Source organism: Anabrus simplex, chromosome 3 (assembly GCF_040414725.1).
Source record: "Anabrus simplex isolate iqAnaSimp1 chromosome 3, ASM4041472v1, whole genome shotgun sequence".
In the NCBI taxonomy this organism is placed as follows: Eukaryota; Metazoa; Arthropoda; class Insecta; order Orthoptera; family Tettigoniidae; genus Anabrus; species Anabrus simplex.
The window spans coordinates 100402049-100418636 of NC_090267.1; the positions used below are offsets into that span (position 1 = coordinate 100402049).

General features: G+C 38.7%; 1 protein-coding gene across 4 annotated transcripts in view; it reads left to right on the top strand.

The window, feature by feature from the left end:
- LOC136866028 (V-type proton ATPase 116 kDa subunit a 1) overlaps positions 1–16588 on the top strand; it is a 338604-nt gene that overhangs the window by 245694 nt on the left and 76322 nt on the right. For all 4 annotated transcript variants that reach the window (XM_067142636.2, XM_067142639.2, XM_067142638.2 and 1 more), the window contains exon 11: positions 4700–4809. In XM_067142636.2, coding sequence (XP_066998737.2) covers positions 4700–4809 — 110 coding nt within the window. The remainder of the gene's footprint in view (positions 1–4699; positions 4810–16588) is intronic.

The window sequence follows — 16588 nt, forward strand, 5'->3', positions numbered from 1 at the left end:
ATGTTCTTGGGCTTTTCTTTCTTAATTTGATCCTCTTAAGATCAGATGTAAAGTCAGAATTGCTTCATTCTTACATTTCTGATCATCTCCCAACTCACCTTCATTATTGTGTAAATAATACGTGTTAAAATTTTGCAAGCGTGAGATAAGACTACCTATATTCTACTGCATAGACTGACGGATGACCTGCCATCTTTGAAGAAACTTGAGAAGTTCCCTCTTTTCTGCTGTCAGAAAAGAAGGGGGCGAGCTTACGTAATGTGTCAAGTGGATAGCCAAAGCAACTTCTGTTAATTTGTCAAATCATTGTCTGTATATGTATGTTTAGTCATCAGCCCGAAGGCTGGTTGGATCCTCAACAGCTCCGCCATCAGCTGTCATAGATGGCCTAGGCATCACTGAAGAGGTGTACTAGGGAAATGAGGTAGTTTCCCGTTGCTTTCTTCACTGAGCCAGAAGTTGCTATTACATATCAGTCTGCCAAGCCCACTGAAATGCATGCACCAACCGACCCTATGAGCAATAGTTTCACACCATTCATAGCAGGGACTGGCTGCATAAGGAATGGCATTACTAGCATCGCTCATACCTCAGTCACTTTCATATTGTCAAAGCCAAGTATAAGACAGACAGATCAATGTAAGTAACAAAATTGCTCTAGCCTATACCAGAAGACATAGTGCACTGTAAACACTAGGTCCTGCCAACAAAGGCATAAATCATTGTCTGCATCCTGTTAATCTAATTGTATTATAAATACAGAAATGAAATAATAAAGAAATCACATTTTTTCAGATATTGTCATTTAGACATCTAATTTGACACACATTTACAATATTTGTAATTCCATAGGCTATTCTCACTGTTGTATCCTACAGTACTACTGTATAATAGTTAATATTAAGGCACATGCAGGTTACAGACGTAGAGTGGAGTAGTAGTTTTCACAATACATTTACAGTATGTGGGTCAATGCCATAAACAGGAGACTCTCATAATTTATAACTTTCATTTACATGTTGACGTTTGACTTATTCTCAAGACGTATCTAGGGAGAATAGCGCATCAACAGATCTGTCCCCCACTTTCTCGCACCCCTTCCACACCACAGCCAATCCAAAACAAGTCACTGCCCTCCCTTAAAATCAGCAACAAATTTCATGCAGACACAGGCGAGCAGTGCACCTCCAGCTTTTCTGTGGTAGAGTTAAGAGAGCGTGGAGTAAAAGGGAGTAATTACTATCAAACCACTCTCCAATAGCTTAATATAGTGTCCCATATAATTATTGCTATTAGTTTCGACCTCACACACATTGGGTCATCTTCAGCCACGATCCAATTGGAAAACATATGCTCACATACAACCAATAATAAAACAATTCGGTATGTCTCAGTTTAAAATCAAAGTCTGAAACATTGATGAAGTCAGACAACACATCCAAAATTGAAACCAAACGACACATCCAAACTGCTGCGGCTGGTGCCGAACTATGTTGTCGCTCCTACAGCAACTGAATGTTCCTGAGTTGATCCGGGAGTTGGCATTCCCCATCTGTAAAGTCAAGATACTTCATTTATAAATTGTTTTGTTTAATAGTAATATGGGTGATGGTTTGTATGTAGCTTGAAGGGGAACATTCATAACTTGAAAAAAATTTCTTTTCATCAGATGTAGTGATCCATTGTTTAATTTGGTTTGAAGTGAATGTCCCTGTGTTCCATGTAAATTCTGTATACTTGGCACGGACACAAACACCGGATGGACTGTTAAGAGGGAGCAGGAGTATAGCTTATATCACTCCAATAATTAAAGTCCAAACACACACATTAGCTCTCACTTCTTTTCCTTTTTCAACAGACATCCACCTTTTGTGACTACATTGTCCCATATAACCAAGGCTGTACCATCCTGTAACTTTTACCATCAACATCAACAGTGTCATTTTCAAATTACGGCAGCTGTTGTAAAGCAACTAAGGATCTTCCCCCAACTCCTCGGCAAACTGTATATAATTCAATTCTGCAATCTCCGATTGCATTAACGTTGGCACTTTCATGAGATTGGCAATTTTGACACCCATTTTTTGTTTTATTAGACGATTCAACTACGAATAAATTAACATTTTTAACATATAATGTTTTTATATCCACAGAAACACCATAAGAACTTAATAACTTCCTCAACTTCAACTTCTTACATAACATTTTAAAACTCTGCTCAACATTGTGCATACGTGCTCCAATTACTAGTGACTTAGACCCTAAGGAAGTTCTTTAAATTTTAACGTGTTCTTATGACGCATAACTCATGTCAACCATTTTAAGTGTGTTTAAAGCATATTTTATGTTAAATATGTGTTAATCCAGATACCCTTTTGATTGTTTTGAACTATGATGATTCCAAGTGAATTGAAATCGCCTTCATTTAATAAATATTTCATATTATATAAAGTGTTGAATGGTGGAACATCCCTCAAATGATTCCTATAAGTATAACTGGTGACTCATCGAAATATGCGCAGTAACTATCAATGAGAGCATAGCGCCAATAGACAATACAGGAATATACATCTACTGTGCCATACTTAAAGTATTCTTGTTCAGAAGACTATGCATCCTGTTTTGAAAATGGGTTGCTGTCGTTTTCCATTTGCACTTCCAGGGAGATACCGGAACAGTTCCTATTCATAGGCCACATCCGATTCAGATCCCTTCCACCTCCTTATCCAATTTCATTCACCATATTCATTTCATATGTATTAGCTCCTCAACTGAGGTTGGTGTCAGGAAGGGCATCTGACTGTAAAAACATGCCATATAAATACATCTTGCCTCATCCTCGACCCTGTATCATGAAAACTGCTGGCTGTTAATGCTTTAATATTATCACATTATTATTCTGTTATCATATTAACAACCCACTTTTTTGTTAATTCTTTATCTCATAAGAGAAACCTGGAAAAATGTTTGATTAGTTAGGACATGGGTTCATGCTGCAGTAATTAAGTTACCATTTTAAACAGATGTGGAATAGAAGTTAATTCTGTTCTGAATAAGTAACAAATACTCGCTTATAAAATTATATATTTCTTGTTTTATTTGCTCTGTTTGTGCAATTATACGCAGAACACAAGGTAAGCACATTGTTCATTGGCAACTAACAGTTGGTGAGTGCCTTAAGGAAACATGGGGGATGTATTGGAACTTTCCTCAGCCAGGAGCACTATATGGGCCTGACCAACCAGTCGATGTAGTATAATATAGGTCATTCGTGAGATACTAAACTAATGGTGCAGTATTTCACACTTCTCAGCACCTACTTTTTTGGTAATAGGTATGTATACTAAAACTACATTCTGCCTAAAATAGAATGGTACTTCTCCTGCATCACGCATCTTGCACACTAAAGAATAAGAAAACCTCACCTTGCTGGTTTCTCCTAAGGCAGTCAATAATTCTGAGGGTATGCCATAAATTCCAGGTGCCTTGTTCCTATTTAGATATCTCAAAGCTGTGATGAAATCTGACCTCAAAATTGGGTCTTCCGTTTAATCAGCTTCAACAGTCTCTTCTTGTTCCAAAACCTTATCTACTTCTTTCCTTTGATTCAATTGTTGAATGTTCCTACTACCGGCTGAGTTGGCCGTACAGTTAGGGGTGCACTGTTATGAGCTTGCATCCAGGAGATAATGGGTTCGAACCCCATTGTCAGCTGCGCTCAAGACGGTTTTTCGTGGTTTCCCATTTTCACACCAGGCAGATGGTGGGGCTGTATACCTTAAGGCCACGGCCACATTCTCCCCACTCCTAGGCCTCTCCTATCCCATCGTCGCCATAAGACCCATCTGTGTTGATGCAACGTAAAGCAAATTGAATGTCCCTACTGCCTTGTCTTCTTTCCCTAGAAGTGGTTTCTCTGTATGTAGCATCTACCTTTCGTACAACCATTCAACGTTCTTGCACTTCTCTTTCAGCCATTCTTCCTTAGCTGTCCTGCACTTTCTGTCTGCTTAATTATCTAATTGCTTGTATTCTTTTCTGCCCTCCTCATTTTTTTTCCATTCTTGTATTTTCACCATTCATCAATTGGGTCTTACATCTCCTGAGTTATCTGCTGTTTCTTACTTGATCTTACCTTACTGTAGCAGCCCACCTGATCTCATTTTTCACAACTCTCTACTCTTCAGCCTTTTCATTTAGTCCTTATGCAGTATATTCCTTGTGAAACAATCTCGCTCTTTTTCTTTCACCAGGCTGAGTAGCTCAGATGGTAGAGCACTGGTCTTCTGAGGCCAGCTTGGCAATTTGGTTCCTGGTTCAGTCCAGTAGTATTTGAAGGTGCTCACATATGTTGGCCTTATGTCAGTAGATTTACTGGCACCTAAAGGAATTCCTGTAGGACAAAATTTCAGCACCTTGGCAGCTCCAAAACCAAATAGTAAAAAGCAGTAACATTATTATTCTTTTTTGTCATCTTATCTAAATCCCATCTTCTTTTATTCCTTCCTTTCTTCAATCTCTTCAACTTCCGGTGACATTTCATGACCGCAAAGTTGTGGTCAGAGTCCATCCATGTCAGTTCATGGGAAGGTCTTGCAATCCAACACCTGGTTTCTGAAATAGCAGGTTTTGCAGGTGCTAAATTAAATCTTTGTGACATACCTGAATTTCATTCCTGTTTTGTTTTTTATCCTTGCAGATAGCTGAAAACAAGATCATATTCATGAATGCATACAAGATGAAGATCTCAATCATTTTTGGAGTCTTCCATATGTTATTTGGTGTTACACTCAGCTTATGGAATCACTTGTAAGTACTTGCAAATATTATTTGGTTTTGTTTCCTGTTTCAATCTTCAAAAGGTTTTTTTTTAATTTGTCAGGGAAAGAAAACAGTGAGCTATTCTTGAAACTATATTTCAAAGAATAGGAATATACACCTGAGTTAGGTCAAAGGATATGGTGGTGGTGATTATTCATCACTATGCTCAGTGGTGGGTGTCAAATTTTCCCCTACCAGCCATTAAAGAAATCCCTGTCAATTCATGTTCTTCATAATTATAATTCCATACTGACAATTACTTTGAAAGCAAGAGAAGTGAAACACTTTCTGCAGTCAAAAAATCAAAATTAAATGTATAAAAAAACTTTTAAAAACATACTTAACAACAATGTTGAGGTGACAGTAATATGCAAAAATAATCATGATTATTCTGATGACCTTGATAAACTGAAGAACAAGAACAATGATTAATACAAAAGGAACTTGTTTCTCCTAACGAATATCCCATTATTTAAGAGCACACAGTGCTTAATACAGGCTTTTCCCTCTGCTGGATAGAATTGAGTGAAGTGTTTAGAATTTTTTAAGGTTAGGTTAAATCTGTTTCTGGACAGTTTAATTGAAAATAAGGGAGTCAAAAACATCTGAGGTAGACTTATGCATTTCTAAAGTAAGATTGTTTATAGTACCTGTAAGCAACCATAGACCCAAATTTTCCTTCTACTCTCACTGCATAAATTGGAATCATATTTTTATCAGTTGAAATGTTATCTGCAGCTATTCCTAAGCAATCTTAATTTCTTTAGAATTATTAGGCCATTCATGCCATCAGTAATCTATAGAGGAAGCCACGTTTACAACTTGTAAAAAAGAACTGTAAGTTTGATCTTATTCGATTTTAGAATTCGGTAGTCTTGCTAATACGATTGGGACCGAGATTTGTTCACATTGACAAATTTTCAAACTATCAGAATTTTCTTCCAAAATCTAGCGTTGTGCCGAAACTATCAAGATGGCATGAATAAACCAAACAGGAATAACTGGTTTTGTAATGAGAAATAAACTGACAGATATTAGTGGAGCATTGTTTTATTAGTTTCTGTGTAACCAAACATTATGAAACCTGATTAACTTTGCTACCTACATTATTTTGCTTACTTTCTGCTTCAAAATACCAGTACTGAGTGCAGTATTTTCTTTTATTAACTACGTACATGAATAATACAAAATGTTCGTTCAGATTATTTTTTTCATTTCTTTCATTACAACTTTGGTAATTCAGAATCTTAGTTTGGATTAACCAAATAACCAGATTAATGGGACTATATTATGCATCAAACTGTCAAAATTAAACACAGACCCTAAGCAGTTATTGTGTGAAATAACGTTCTCATATGGAAACGTGTAAGCCAACAAATTTTGTCAAAAGCCTGGAAATGTACTGCATGTTTAACTATGGACCCCTTAATATCATTAACAAAAGTGAAAACAGAATGTCAGTATCTTAAACAGTTTATGACTTATTTGAGGTGGACATTTTAACTCAATAACCCTGTATAATTCATGAATAACTGTAGATAGGATGAACACCTACCTGGATACCTCGCAGTTGTCATCGACCGGGTAGCTTAAGTGCCGGATCATCACTGAAGTGTTTCTGCTGACGTATTTTATTTCTTTTGAACAAACACAGCAGGCTGTACTATGTGGCATCTCTTCAAAATAAGACATCCACGACTTGCTTGCATGTCAGACATTGTCTTAAAGTTGTCGTCGCCGGGCTGAGTAGTTCAGACAGTTGAGGTGTTGCCCTTCTGATCCGAACTCGGCAGGTTTGTTCCTGGCTCAGTCTGGTGGTATTTGAAGGGGCTCAAATACGTCGGCTTCATCTTCATGTTGGTAGATTTATTGGCACATGAAAACTCCTGCGGGACTAAATTCCGGCACTTCAGCATCTCTGAAAACCATTTTTTTAAAAAGGTAGTGGGACATGAAAACATTATTATTATTAATCATGTACAATTGGACACAGTTACACATTGCACCGATATATGCCAAAGTACCTAATTATGACCAGAATACTCTATAATATATTAACGAATTACTTCCTTCATCACCAAAATATCTGTAAACACAAGCACTAGTAATATGGAGTCTGATAACAAGTAACATCTACAGTAGCTGTCAATTTCTGTACTTAGCCTACTCATTCATGTACTTACCGCTGCATACAATGCCAAAATGAGCATCCTTTTTAATTGTTATACTGCGTCAAAATAGACCTCGGTAGAAATGAACTAATTGAACGCCCTAGTCCCTTACTGACATGCATTTACGGAATGGAGAAGGCCCGTGGTTGGCTATTCGCATACTCAGCACAAACAATATTCAGCTCCGTCTACCTGTAGGCATACAGCACTCTGTTTGCTACACATGCGTGGAAATGCTCTAGAGATCTCTCCGAATTTCTCGCGAGAAATATTGCCTGAACTAGTCCCAAGAAATCTTGAGACCACCTCTCAGATTGCCCATCACTACTATGGGCATGCAGACCTGATAGAGACAACAAGAGTTGACTAAGGGAGTGTAGACAGAAAAGATGAAAGTGAGAAAGCTTGCACACGTGAGTTGGAGCAATATGAGACTCTGCTAGGGGCTCCATCCCGTGCTCTCAAGTTGGTAATCTCTTAATACAGGCAGAGAATACTGTTGATGAATTGTACATCCCCAAAAGGGTGGCCAGAGGATAGTGACCGTAGTATGGGTAGAGGGAGAAATAAAAACAAGTGACAAGGGTAGACATAAACAAACAAATAAACAAAAAGTAGAACTCTTTATTTTCATAAAAGTCTCATCAGTCGCACATCTTGTTCAGTAGCTGCACAGCCACTGGTGAGTTTGTTTCTACTTCTTGGCTTTATTGCATATATACTACACCCGTTAGAACATCAGTCATAAAACACTGAGACACCTCAGGGGTGCTCAGTGGGAATTTGGCATATAAGATTAAGTGTATAATAACGTCAAAAAGATCAAGGAAAAATGACGTAGGACTTGGCATAATAGAGAAAAAACTTAATAAAGCTTAAACAGTGGCATGATTTATTAAATAAAATATTGTCATCCTTACTATCTGTGATTATGGAAAATGATCACTAATGTAAAAGTTAATTCTTGCTGTTGAAGTACCAAAGAAAATATAAATCAGGATGGGATGGTACACTTAAATTTTGCCCTATTTACATCAATCAATAAAATATATTTGCTTGTTGCGATTTAAGTTAACAATTTGATTTAATTTAACTGTGAAAGATCTGGGTTTCTTCAACCAAATCTGGAAAATACCAAGAAAATGGGTTAGAAAATCATACCGTATAAAAATCCACTTTGCTGAGATACTGACTAAATGTTAAATAATAATAATAATTATTATTATTATTATTATTATTATTATTATTATTATTATTATTATTATTATTATTATCATCATCGTGTGGCATTTACAACCATAATGTACAAAAATATACAATGAACATACAAGTTAAAATATAGAATTAATTAGACTAGAATGTCCAGCTTCAACCAGTCTACTGTACTTGGCGTCAATTCATGCAGAGCCCGTAAACCGTCCATAAATGCTCAGTGGACAGCTTTCAACAATATAAAGCAATGTCTGCTTCTCAGCACCACACTCACACACAGCACTTTTACAATATCCCCACTTTTTCATCTTATATTGACACCTGCCGTGGCCTGTCCTTAAACGATTAATTTTTGACCACTCATGTCGAGGAAGATCGAAACCTGGCACTTTCTTTGTTGGGTCTTTAATCAGAAAGGCATTGGTGGGTGGACATTGTTCCCATCGCTGTCTCCATTCTGCCATTTCACTAAATTTGTCATGGGAGTGTAGATCAGTCCAGAGTGGATTCTGGGATTTTAACCTCATCACAGGTGGATTTCGTAAGGCATTGAACAAGAGTAAGTTCCTGTGTGCTAAGGTCTTTTTGAGCAACTGTACTTTTGCTGCTTTTCTCCTCAGATCTGGAGGAGCAATGTTTGCTAAAACAGGCAGCCACTGAGTAGGAGTGGACCTCACTGTACCAGTAACAGCTCTCATGGTTTCATTGAGCTGTACGTCAATCTTGCTCCAATGTACGCTGTTTTCCCACACAGGAGCGCAGTACTCGCTCACCAGTTGAGTACGCTTGAGAAAGTGAAGCAGTACGAAGAGCGTTTGCATCTTCACCCCAGTTGCTGCCTGCTAGTTAATGCCCCAAATTTACTCTTGTACTCAGCTTCTTTGACAGATTTAGGCAATGCTCTTTCAACGACAAGGATTGAAGAAGTTATGGAAGACTTCTATTCCATTAAAAACCACATGTAGCTTCCATGTTATGCAAGTGGAATGCTGTTACTTCAGTTTTATTAGGATTTGGCTGGAGTCTCAATTTGTGGAAATAGTCACACATGGTAGCAAGGTCCTCTGCAAGTACATCCTCATAGTGTGCCAAATCTGTACTGAGTAATTAAAGCTAGATCATCTACAAACTGTATCTTCTTTGAAGTTGTTCTTGGCAGGTCATGGATGTAAAGATTAAATAGAATGGGAGATAATACTGACCCTTGAGGTAAACCATTATTTAGAGATCTCCACCTGCTTCTTTCACCATTCAGAAACACAGCAAGCCGACGGTTGGATAACATGTTGTTTAGTAAGCATGCTAGCTTCTGACAAAGGATGACTTGAACAAACTTGAGCAACAATCCCTCTCTCCAGACCATGTCATAGGCTGATGTAAGGTCAACAAAAGCTGCAGCAGTCTTCAGTCTTTTCTGGAATCCTCCTTCAGTCTCTGTTGTCAGTGTTAACACCTGATCACAACTACTGTGGTTCTTTCTGAAACCCCCTTGTTGGGATGACTCTTTCTATTGCTTCATGGATACGGTTAAGTATCATTCATTCGAACATCTTGTAGATTACGCTAAGGAGTGAAATTGGTCGATAATGTGGAGCATCAGTTCCTTCCTTTTCTGGTTTCAAGACTGCAATTACTTTGGCTTGTTTTAACAACTTACATAATTTACCAGTTCATAGAATTTCATTGAAAAAGTGACACTCACATAGACAGCATATAACAGCACAAATTCACTTATCCCTGATGCACACAGACTGGACTATACAACAGATTGCGGGAATTTTAAGAATTTTATATCACAACAATTACTTGTAACATAATTTTAACTTATCTTATGTATCATTACAGTAATGTAATTTATAATGTGTTAAAATGTGTTTTAGATGTTTTAAGAATATGTATATAATTATTTAATTTTTACTTAAGTCATATTTGTGGGTTACTGTAGTCACGTCCTAGTACATGAACCATGGGCAACGGCTGAGTGGCCTAGTAAGTGGTCCTGAGAGTCGGGATACCAGTTGCTATGGAATGGGAGTGGGCATCTCGGACATATTCTGAGTCATGGCCCTCCTTGTGCTCAGGCGGCTAGGACTATAAAATTCACCGGTGTTCCATAACCCGTTAGAGGAGAGATCCTCACTTGGACTATGTGCAAGTAGGGCAGCATCCTGCTTCATGAATTTACAGAGCTCAGAACACTTTAAGCAAGCCTCGGACCTATGGGAGTAATGGAGTCCTACTCCCATTTGACAAGCGAGGGACTCCTTGGAAACAGCTCCCCATTGAATTCCATTTCGTTCGCCAAGTTATCAATATTAATGGGGCTTATGGTAGAAAGAAGGTAGAACTGGCTGAGTCAGCAAAGAGGATGCATCTGGATGTGCTGGGAGTAAGTGATATTCGGGTAAGGGGAGATAATGAGGAAGAGGTGGGAGATTATAAAGTGTACTTGACAAGTGTTAGAAAGGGAAGGCCAGAGTCTGGGGTAGGGCTCTTTATCAGGAATACCATTGCACGCAGCATAGTTTCTGTTAGGCACGTAAATGAGCGAATGATGTGGGTAGATTTGTCTGTTGCAGAAATTAGGACTAGAATTGTGTCCGTGTATTCACCATGTGAGGGTGCAGATGAGGGTGAAGTTGACAAGTTTTATGAAGTATTGAGTGACATCGTGGTCAGGGTCAACAGCAAGGATAGAATAGTGCTAATGGGCGATTTCAGTGCGAGAGTTGGGAATAGAACTGAAGGATACGAAAGGGTGATTGGTAAATGTGGGGAAGATATGGAAGCTAATGGGAATGGAAAGCGTTTGCTGGACTTCTGTGCTAGTATGGGTTTAGCAGTTATAAATACATACTTCAAGCATAAGGCTATTCACCGCTACACATGGGAGGCTAGGGGTACCAGATCCATAATAGACTATATCTTAACAGACTTTGAATTCAGGAAATCTGTTAGGAATGTACGAATTTTTCGCGGATTTTCTGATGATACAGACCACTATCTGATCTGTAGTGAAATAAGTATCTCTAGGCCTAGGCTAGAGAAAGTGAAATCTGTCTGCAAACGAATAAGGGTAGAAAATCTCCAAGACGAGGAAATTAGACAGAAGTACATGGATATGATTAGTGAGAAGTTTCGAACAGTAGACAGTAAGCAGGTTCAGGATATAGAAAGAGAACGGGTGGCATATAGGGATGCTGTAGTAAAACAGCAAGGGAATGCCTAGGAACAACTGTGTGTAAAGATGGGAAAAGGCGAACATCTTGGTGGAATGATTAAGTGGGAGCAGCTTGTAAACGTAAAAAGAAGGCTTATCAGAAATGGCTCCAAACAAGGGCCGAGGCAGACAGGGATTGATACGTAGATGAAAGAAACAGAGCGAAACAAATAGTTGTTGAATCCAAAAAGAAGTCATGGGAAGATTTTGGTAATAACCTGGAAAGGCTAGGTCAAGCAGCAGGGAAACCTTTCTGGACAGTAATAAAGAATCTTAGGAAGGGAGGGAAAAAGGAAATGAACAGTGTTTTGAGTAATTCAGGTGAACTCATAATAGATCCCAGGGAATCACTGGAGAGGTGGAGGGAATATTTTGAAAATCTTCAATGTAAAAGGAAATCATCCTGGTGGTGTTGAAAACAGCCAAGCTCATGGGGAGGAGGAAAATGACGTTGGTGAAATTATGCTTGAGGAAGTGGAAAGGATAGTAAATAAACTCCATTTTCATAAGGCAGCAGGAATAGATGAAATTAGACCTGAAATGGTGAAGTATAGTGGGAAGGCAGGGATGAAATGGCTTCATAGAGTAGTAAAATTAGCGTGGAGTGTTGGTAAGGTACCTTCAGATTGGACAAAAGCAGTAATTGCACCTATCTATAAGCAAGGGAACAGGAAGGATTGCAACAACTATCGAGGTATCTCGTTGATTAGTATACCAGGCAAAGTATTCACTGGCATCTTGGAAGGGAGGGTGCGATCAGTCGTTGAGAGGAAGTTGGATGAAAACCAGTGTGGTTTCAGACCACAGAGAGGCTGTCAGGATCAGATTTTCAGTATGTGCCAGGTAATTGAAAAATGCTACGAGAGGAATAGGCAGTTGTGTTTATGTTTCGTAGATCTGGAGAAAGCATATGACAGGGTATCGAGGGAAAAGATGTTCGCCATGCTGGGGGACTATGGAATTAAAGGTAGATTATTAAAATCAATCAAATGCATTTATGTTGACAATTGGGCTTCAGTGAGAATTGATGGTAGAATGAGTTCTTGGTTCAGGGTACTTACAGTAGTTAGACAAGGCTGTAATCTTTCACCTTTGCTGTTCGTAGTTTACATGGATCATCTGCTGAAAGGTATAAAATGGCAGGGAGGGATTCAGTTAGGTGGAAATGTAGTAAGCAGTTTGGCCTATGCTGATGACTTGGTCTTAATGGCAAACTGTGCCGAAAGCCTGCAGTCTAATATCTTGGAACTTGAAAATAGGTGCAATGAGTATGGTATGAAAATTAGCCTCTCGAAGACTAAATTGACGTCAGTAGGTAAGAAGTTCAACAGAATTGAATGTCAGATTGGTGATACAAAGCTAGAACAGGTCAATAATTTCAAGTATTTAGGTTGTGTGTTCTCCCAGGATGGTAATATAGTAAGTGAGATTGAATCAAGGTGTAGTAAAGCTAATGCAGTGAGCTCGCAATTGCGATCAGCAGTATTCTGTAAGAAGGAAGTTAGCTCCCAGACGAAACTATCTTTACATCGGTCTGTTTTCAGACCAACTTTGCTTTACGGGAGCGAAAGCTGGGTGGACTCAGGATATCTTATTCATAAGTTAGAAGTAACAGACATGAAAGTAGCAAGAATGATTGTTGGTACAAACAGGTGGGAACAATGGCAGCAGGGTACTCGGAATGAGGAGATAAAGGCTAATTTAGGAATGAACTCGATGGATGAAGCTGTACGCATAAACCGGCTTCGGTGGTGGGGTCATGTGAGGCGAATGGAGGAGGATAGGTTACCTAGGAGAATAATGGACTCTGTTATGCAGGGTAAGAGGGAGACCAAGACGACGATGGTTAGACTCGGTTTCTAATGATTATAAATAAGAGGTATAGAACTAAATGAGGCCACAACACTAGTTGCAAATCGAGGATTGTGGCGACGTTTAGTAAATTCTCAAAGGCTTGCAGACTGAACGCTGAAAGGCATAACAGTCTATAATGATTATGTATGTATGTTAAGGCTGATGATGGCACATACATGCCGAAACTAGTACCATTTGACATGTAATTGAATCACAATAAAACGTCATTGTATTGAATAGGTGGACCTTGAAAGAATTTTAATCACTGTAATCCCACTTCAATACGAAACCCAATGAAATTCAGAACTATAAATGGTATGGACAGTCTTGGGTAAGGAGTAAAAGATGAAAATAAATAAGTCCAAAACAAAAGTAATGAAGTGCAGTTGAACGAAGTCAGGTGATGCCGAAAATATTAGATTAGGAAATGAAGTCTTAAAGGAAGTAGATGAATATTGGGTAGTAAAATAACCAACAATGCAGAAGTAAGGAAAACATAAAATGCAGACTAGCACAAGCAAAGAAGGCCTTTCTTAAGAAAAGAAATTTGCTCACTTCGAACATTGATATAGGAATTAGAAAGACATTTTTGAAGACTTTCATTTGAAGCGTTGCATTGTATGGAAGTGAAACATGGATGATAACTAGCTCGGAAAGAAAGAGGATAGAAGCTTTTGTAATGTGGTTTTACAGAAGAATGCTAAAGGTGAGATGGGTAGATCGAATCACGACTGAAGAGATACTGAATCAAATTGGTGAGAGAAGATAGATTTGGTTAAATTTGACCAGAAGAAGCGATAGAATGATAGGGCACATCTTAAGACACCCAGGACTTGTGTAGTTCATTTTTGAGGTAAGTGTAGGCAGTAAGAATGGTAGTAGACCAAGGTATGAATATGATAAGCAGATTAGAGCAGATGTAGGATGCTGCAGTTATGTAGGAATGAAATGGTTAGCTCAGGATAGGGTGGTATATAGACCTGCATCAAACCAGTCCAACAACAACCTATATTTGATACTTCTAGTCCTTCTTTCATCAGTTGTCCAACACATTGAACAGTACTGGTGAGACGGGATATCCCTGCCTTTCATCCTTCTGGATGGGTACAGTGTTTGAATGGCCATTCTTCAGGGATACTAGAATTTTTTGACCGTGGTACAAATCCCAAATGAGGGAGGTAACTGGTCTTCCACACCTATCTCATGGAGTAGAAGGAACAGTTTATGCCAGGATACTCTGTTGAAGGCCTTTTGATAAACAACAAAACAAATATACAAGATTCTTTTTCTGTTAGTAATGCATTCTGCTAGGATTCTCAAGCAGCTGATAACTTCTCTCATGCCCACACCCTGACGGAAACAAAATTGAGTTTCATTAAGCTAGTCATTTACTTTTCCTCCAGTCTTTTCTTTATGTTAGGATCTTGGATGCATGCGGGTCCAGACTGATAGTTCTGAATATTTCACATTTAGTTTAATTTACTACCTTCGGAATTGGTATAATGACCGATTTACGAAATTCATGGGGCCAGACACTGTCCTGGTAAATTACTTGGGTGAGATAGTTCATCTCCTGCTGCTTTAAGAAATTCAGTTGTAAGGTTGTCAATACCCGGAGCTCTCCCATTTGGTAATGCCGGTGACTCATTGAATTCCTCTTTAGACAGGTAGTAGATAGTTCTTATTGTTGTGAGAATACTTGAAATCTTCATTGTACAAGGTTGTAATATACATTTCCCAGTGCTTTTTGATCTTCTTCAACAATCAGAAAGTTATCATTATCACAGAGAGCAGTTGTTTAATTCCTTTTTTTTGAACGCAGCAGATTTTCTTAACACAGTTGACAGCTAAATAAGTCTTTCCCTGTCTTATGAGACTTTCTCTCTCTTCACTTTTATCAGTTAGCCATTGTCCTTTAGCTTTCAGACATTCAGTTAATTTTTCTGTGGAGTTGTCTATACTTTTGATGCCTTTCATCTGTACCGGCATTCTTCCATTTCCTTCTTTCCTCAAATTTAGATAGCATGTTTTGAGTAATCCGAAGTTGTTTAGAAATAGTAAACCGAGTGAGTTGGCCGTGCATTTAGGGACGTGCAGCTGTAAGCTTGCATTTGGGAGATAATTGGTTTGAGGCTCACTGTCGGCAGCCCTGGTTCCCAATTTTCACACCAGACAAATGCGGGGGCTGTACCTTAATTAAGGCCAGGGTCGCTTCCTTCCTACTCCTAGCCCTTTCCTATATCATCGTCACTATAAGACTTATACGTCAGTACGACGTAAAGCAACTTAAGAAAGAAAAAAAAGGAATAGTTAACTGATCACCTAACACCTTGTTGACAGGCTGAGTAGTTTTGATTGTTAACCAACCTATGTCTACATTGTGTGGTGTTACTGTTACTTCCTGTTTAGCTATCTTCCTGTGGCCTACTTCATTAAACTCCTTGTTTTGCCTCATTTAGCAGTGCAGATAAATTTCACCTTAGTCCTCTGGTGGATTTCTTTGTCATTTGGCATCTACACCATAAATTTCTTGATTTGATTTCTGTACCGTTCTTTTTCACCAGAATGAAATCTATTTGCTGTCCATGAATATCTCTAGGGCTGATCCATGTATAGAGTCATTGTTAGGAACTTGAAGTAAGGTGTTGGTTACAATACAACCTTGCTGATCACAGAAATCCACTCATCTCTGGCCTCTCTTTTCTTAATGTGAGACCATGTTATCCATTACTGGTACTTGAGGCACCTTCCACCTTAGCACTCCAGTCACCCATTATGATGACATTCTCTCTTTGTCTAGTGTGGTCAACAAGGAAATTCTCTAGAACTTCATACATATCTTAAATCTCACTGCCGCCGGGCTGAGTGGCTCAGACGCTTCAGGCACTAGCCTTCTGACCCCAACTTGGCACGTTCAATCCTGGCTCAGTCTGTAGTATTTGAAAGTGCTCAAATACATCAGCCTCATTTTGATAGATTTACTGGCATGTAAAAGAACTCCTGCGGGACAAAATTTGGCACCTCGGAATCTCCAAAAACCGTGAAAGTAGTTATTGGGACGTAAAGCAAATATTATTATTTTCACTATTATCATTATTAAATCTGTCATCGCTGTTCGACATTATGGAGTTTTATCTCCCGTATGCAGTTGTCAGACTGTGCCTCTTGAGTGGGCTTCTGATAGGTTCACCTGCATACACCCCAGCGTCAGTGGGTAGGGTCTGACACATCCCACTCTGACGAGTCTAGTGTCAGACCTAAGACGAAACGCTGGTTAATGGAGCAAAGCCATACATCTAATTTTTGATCT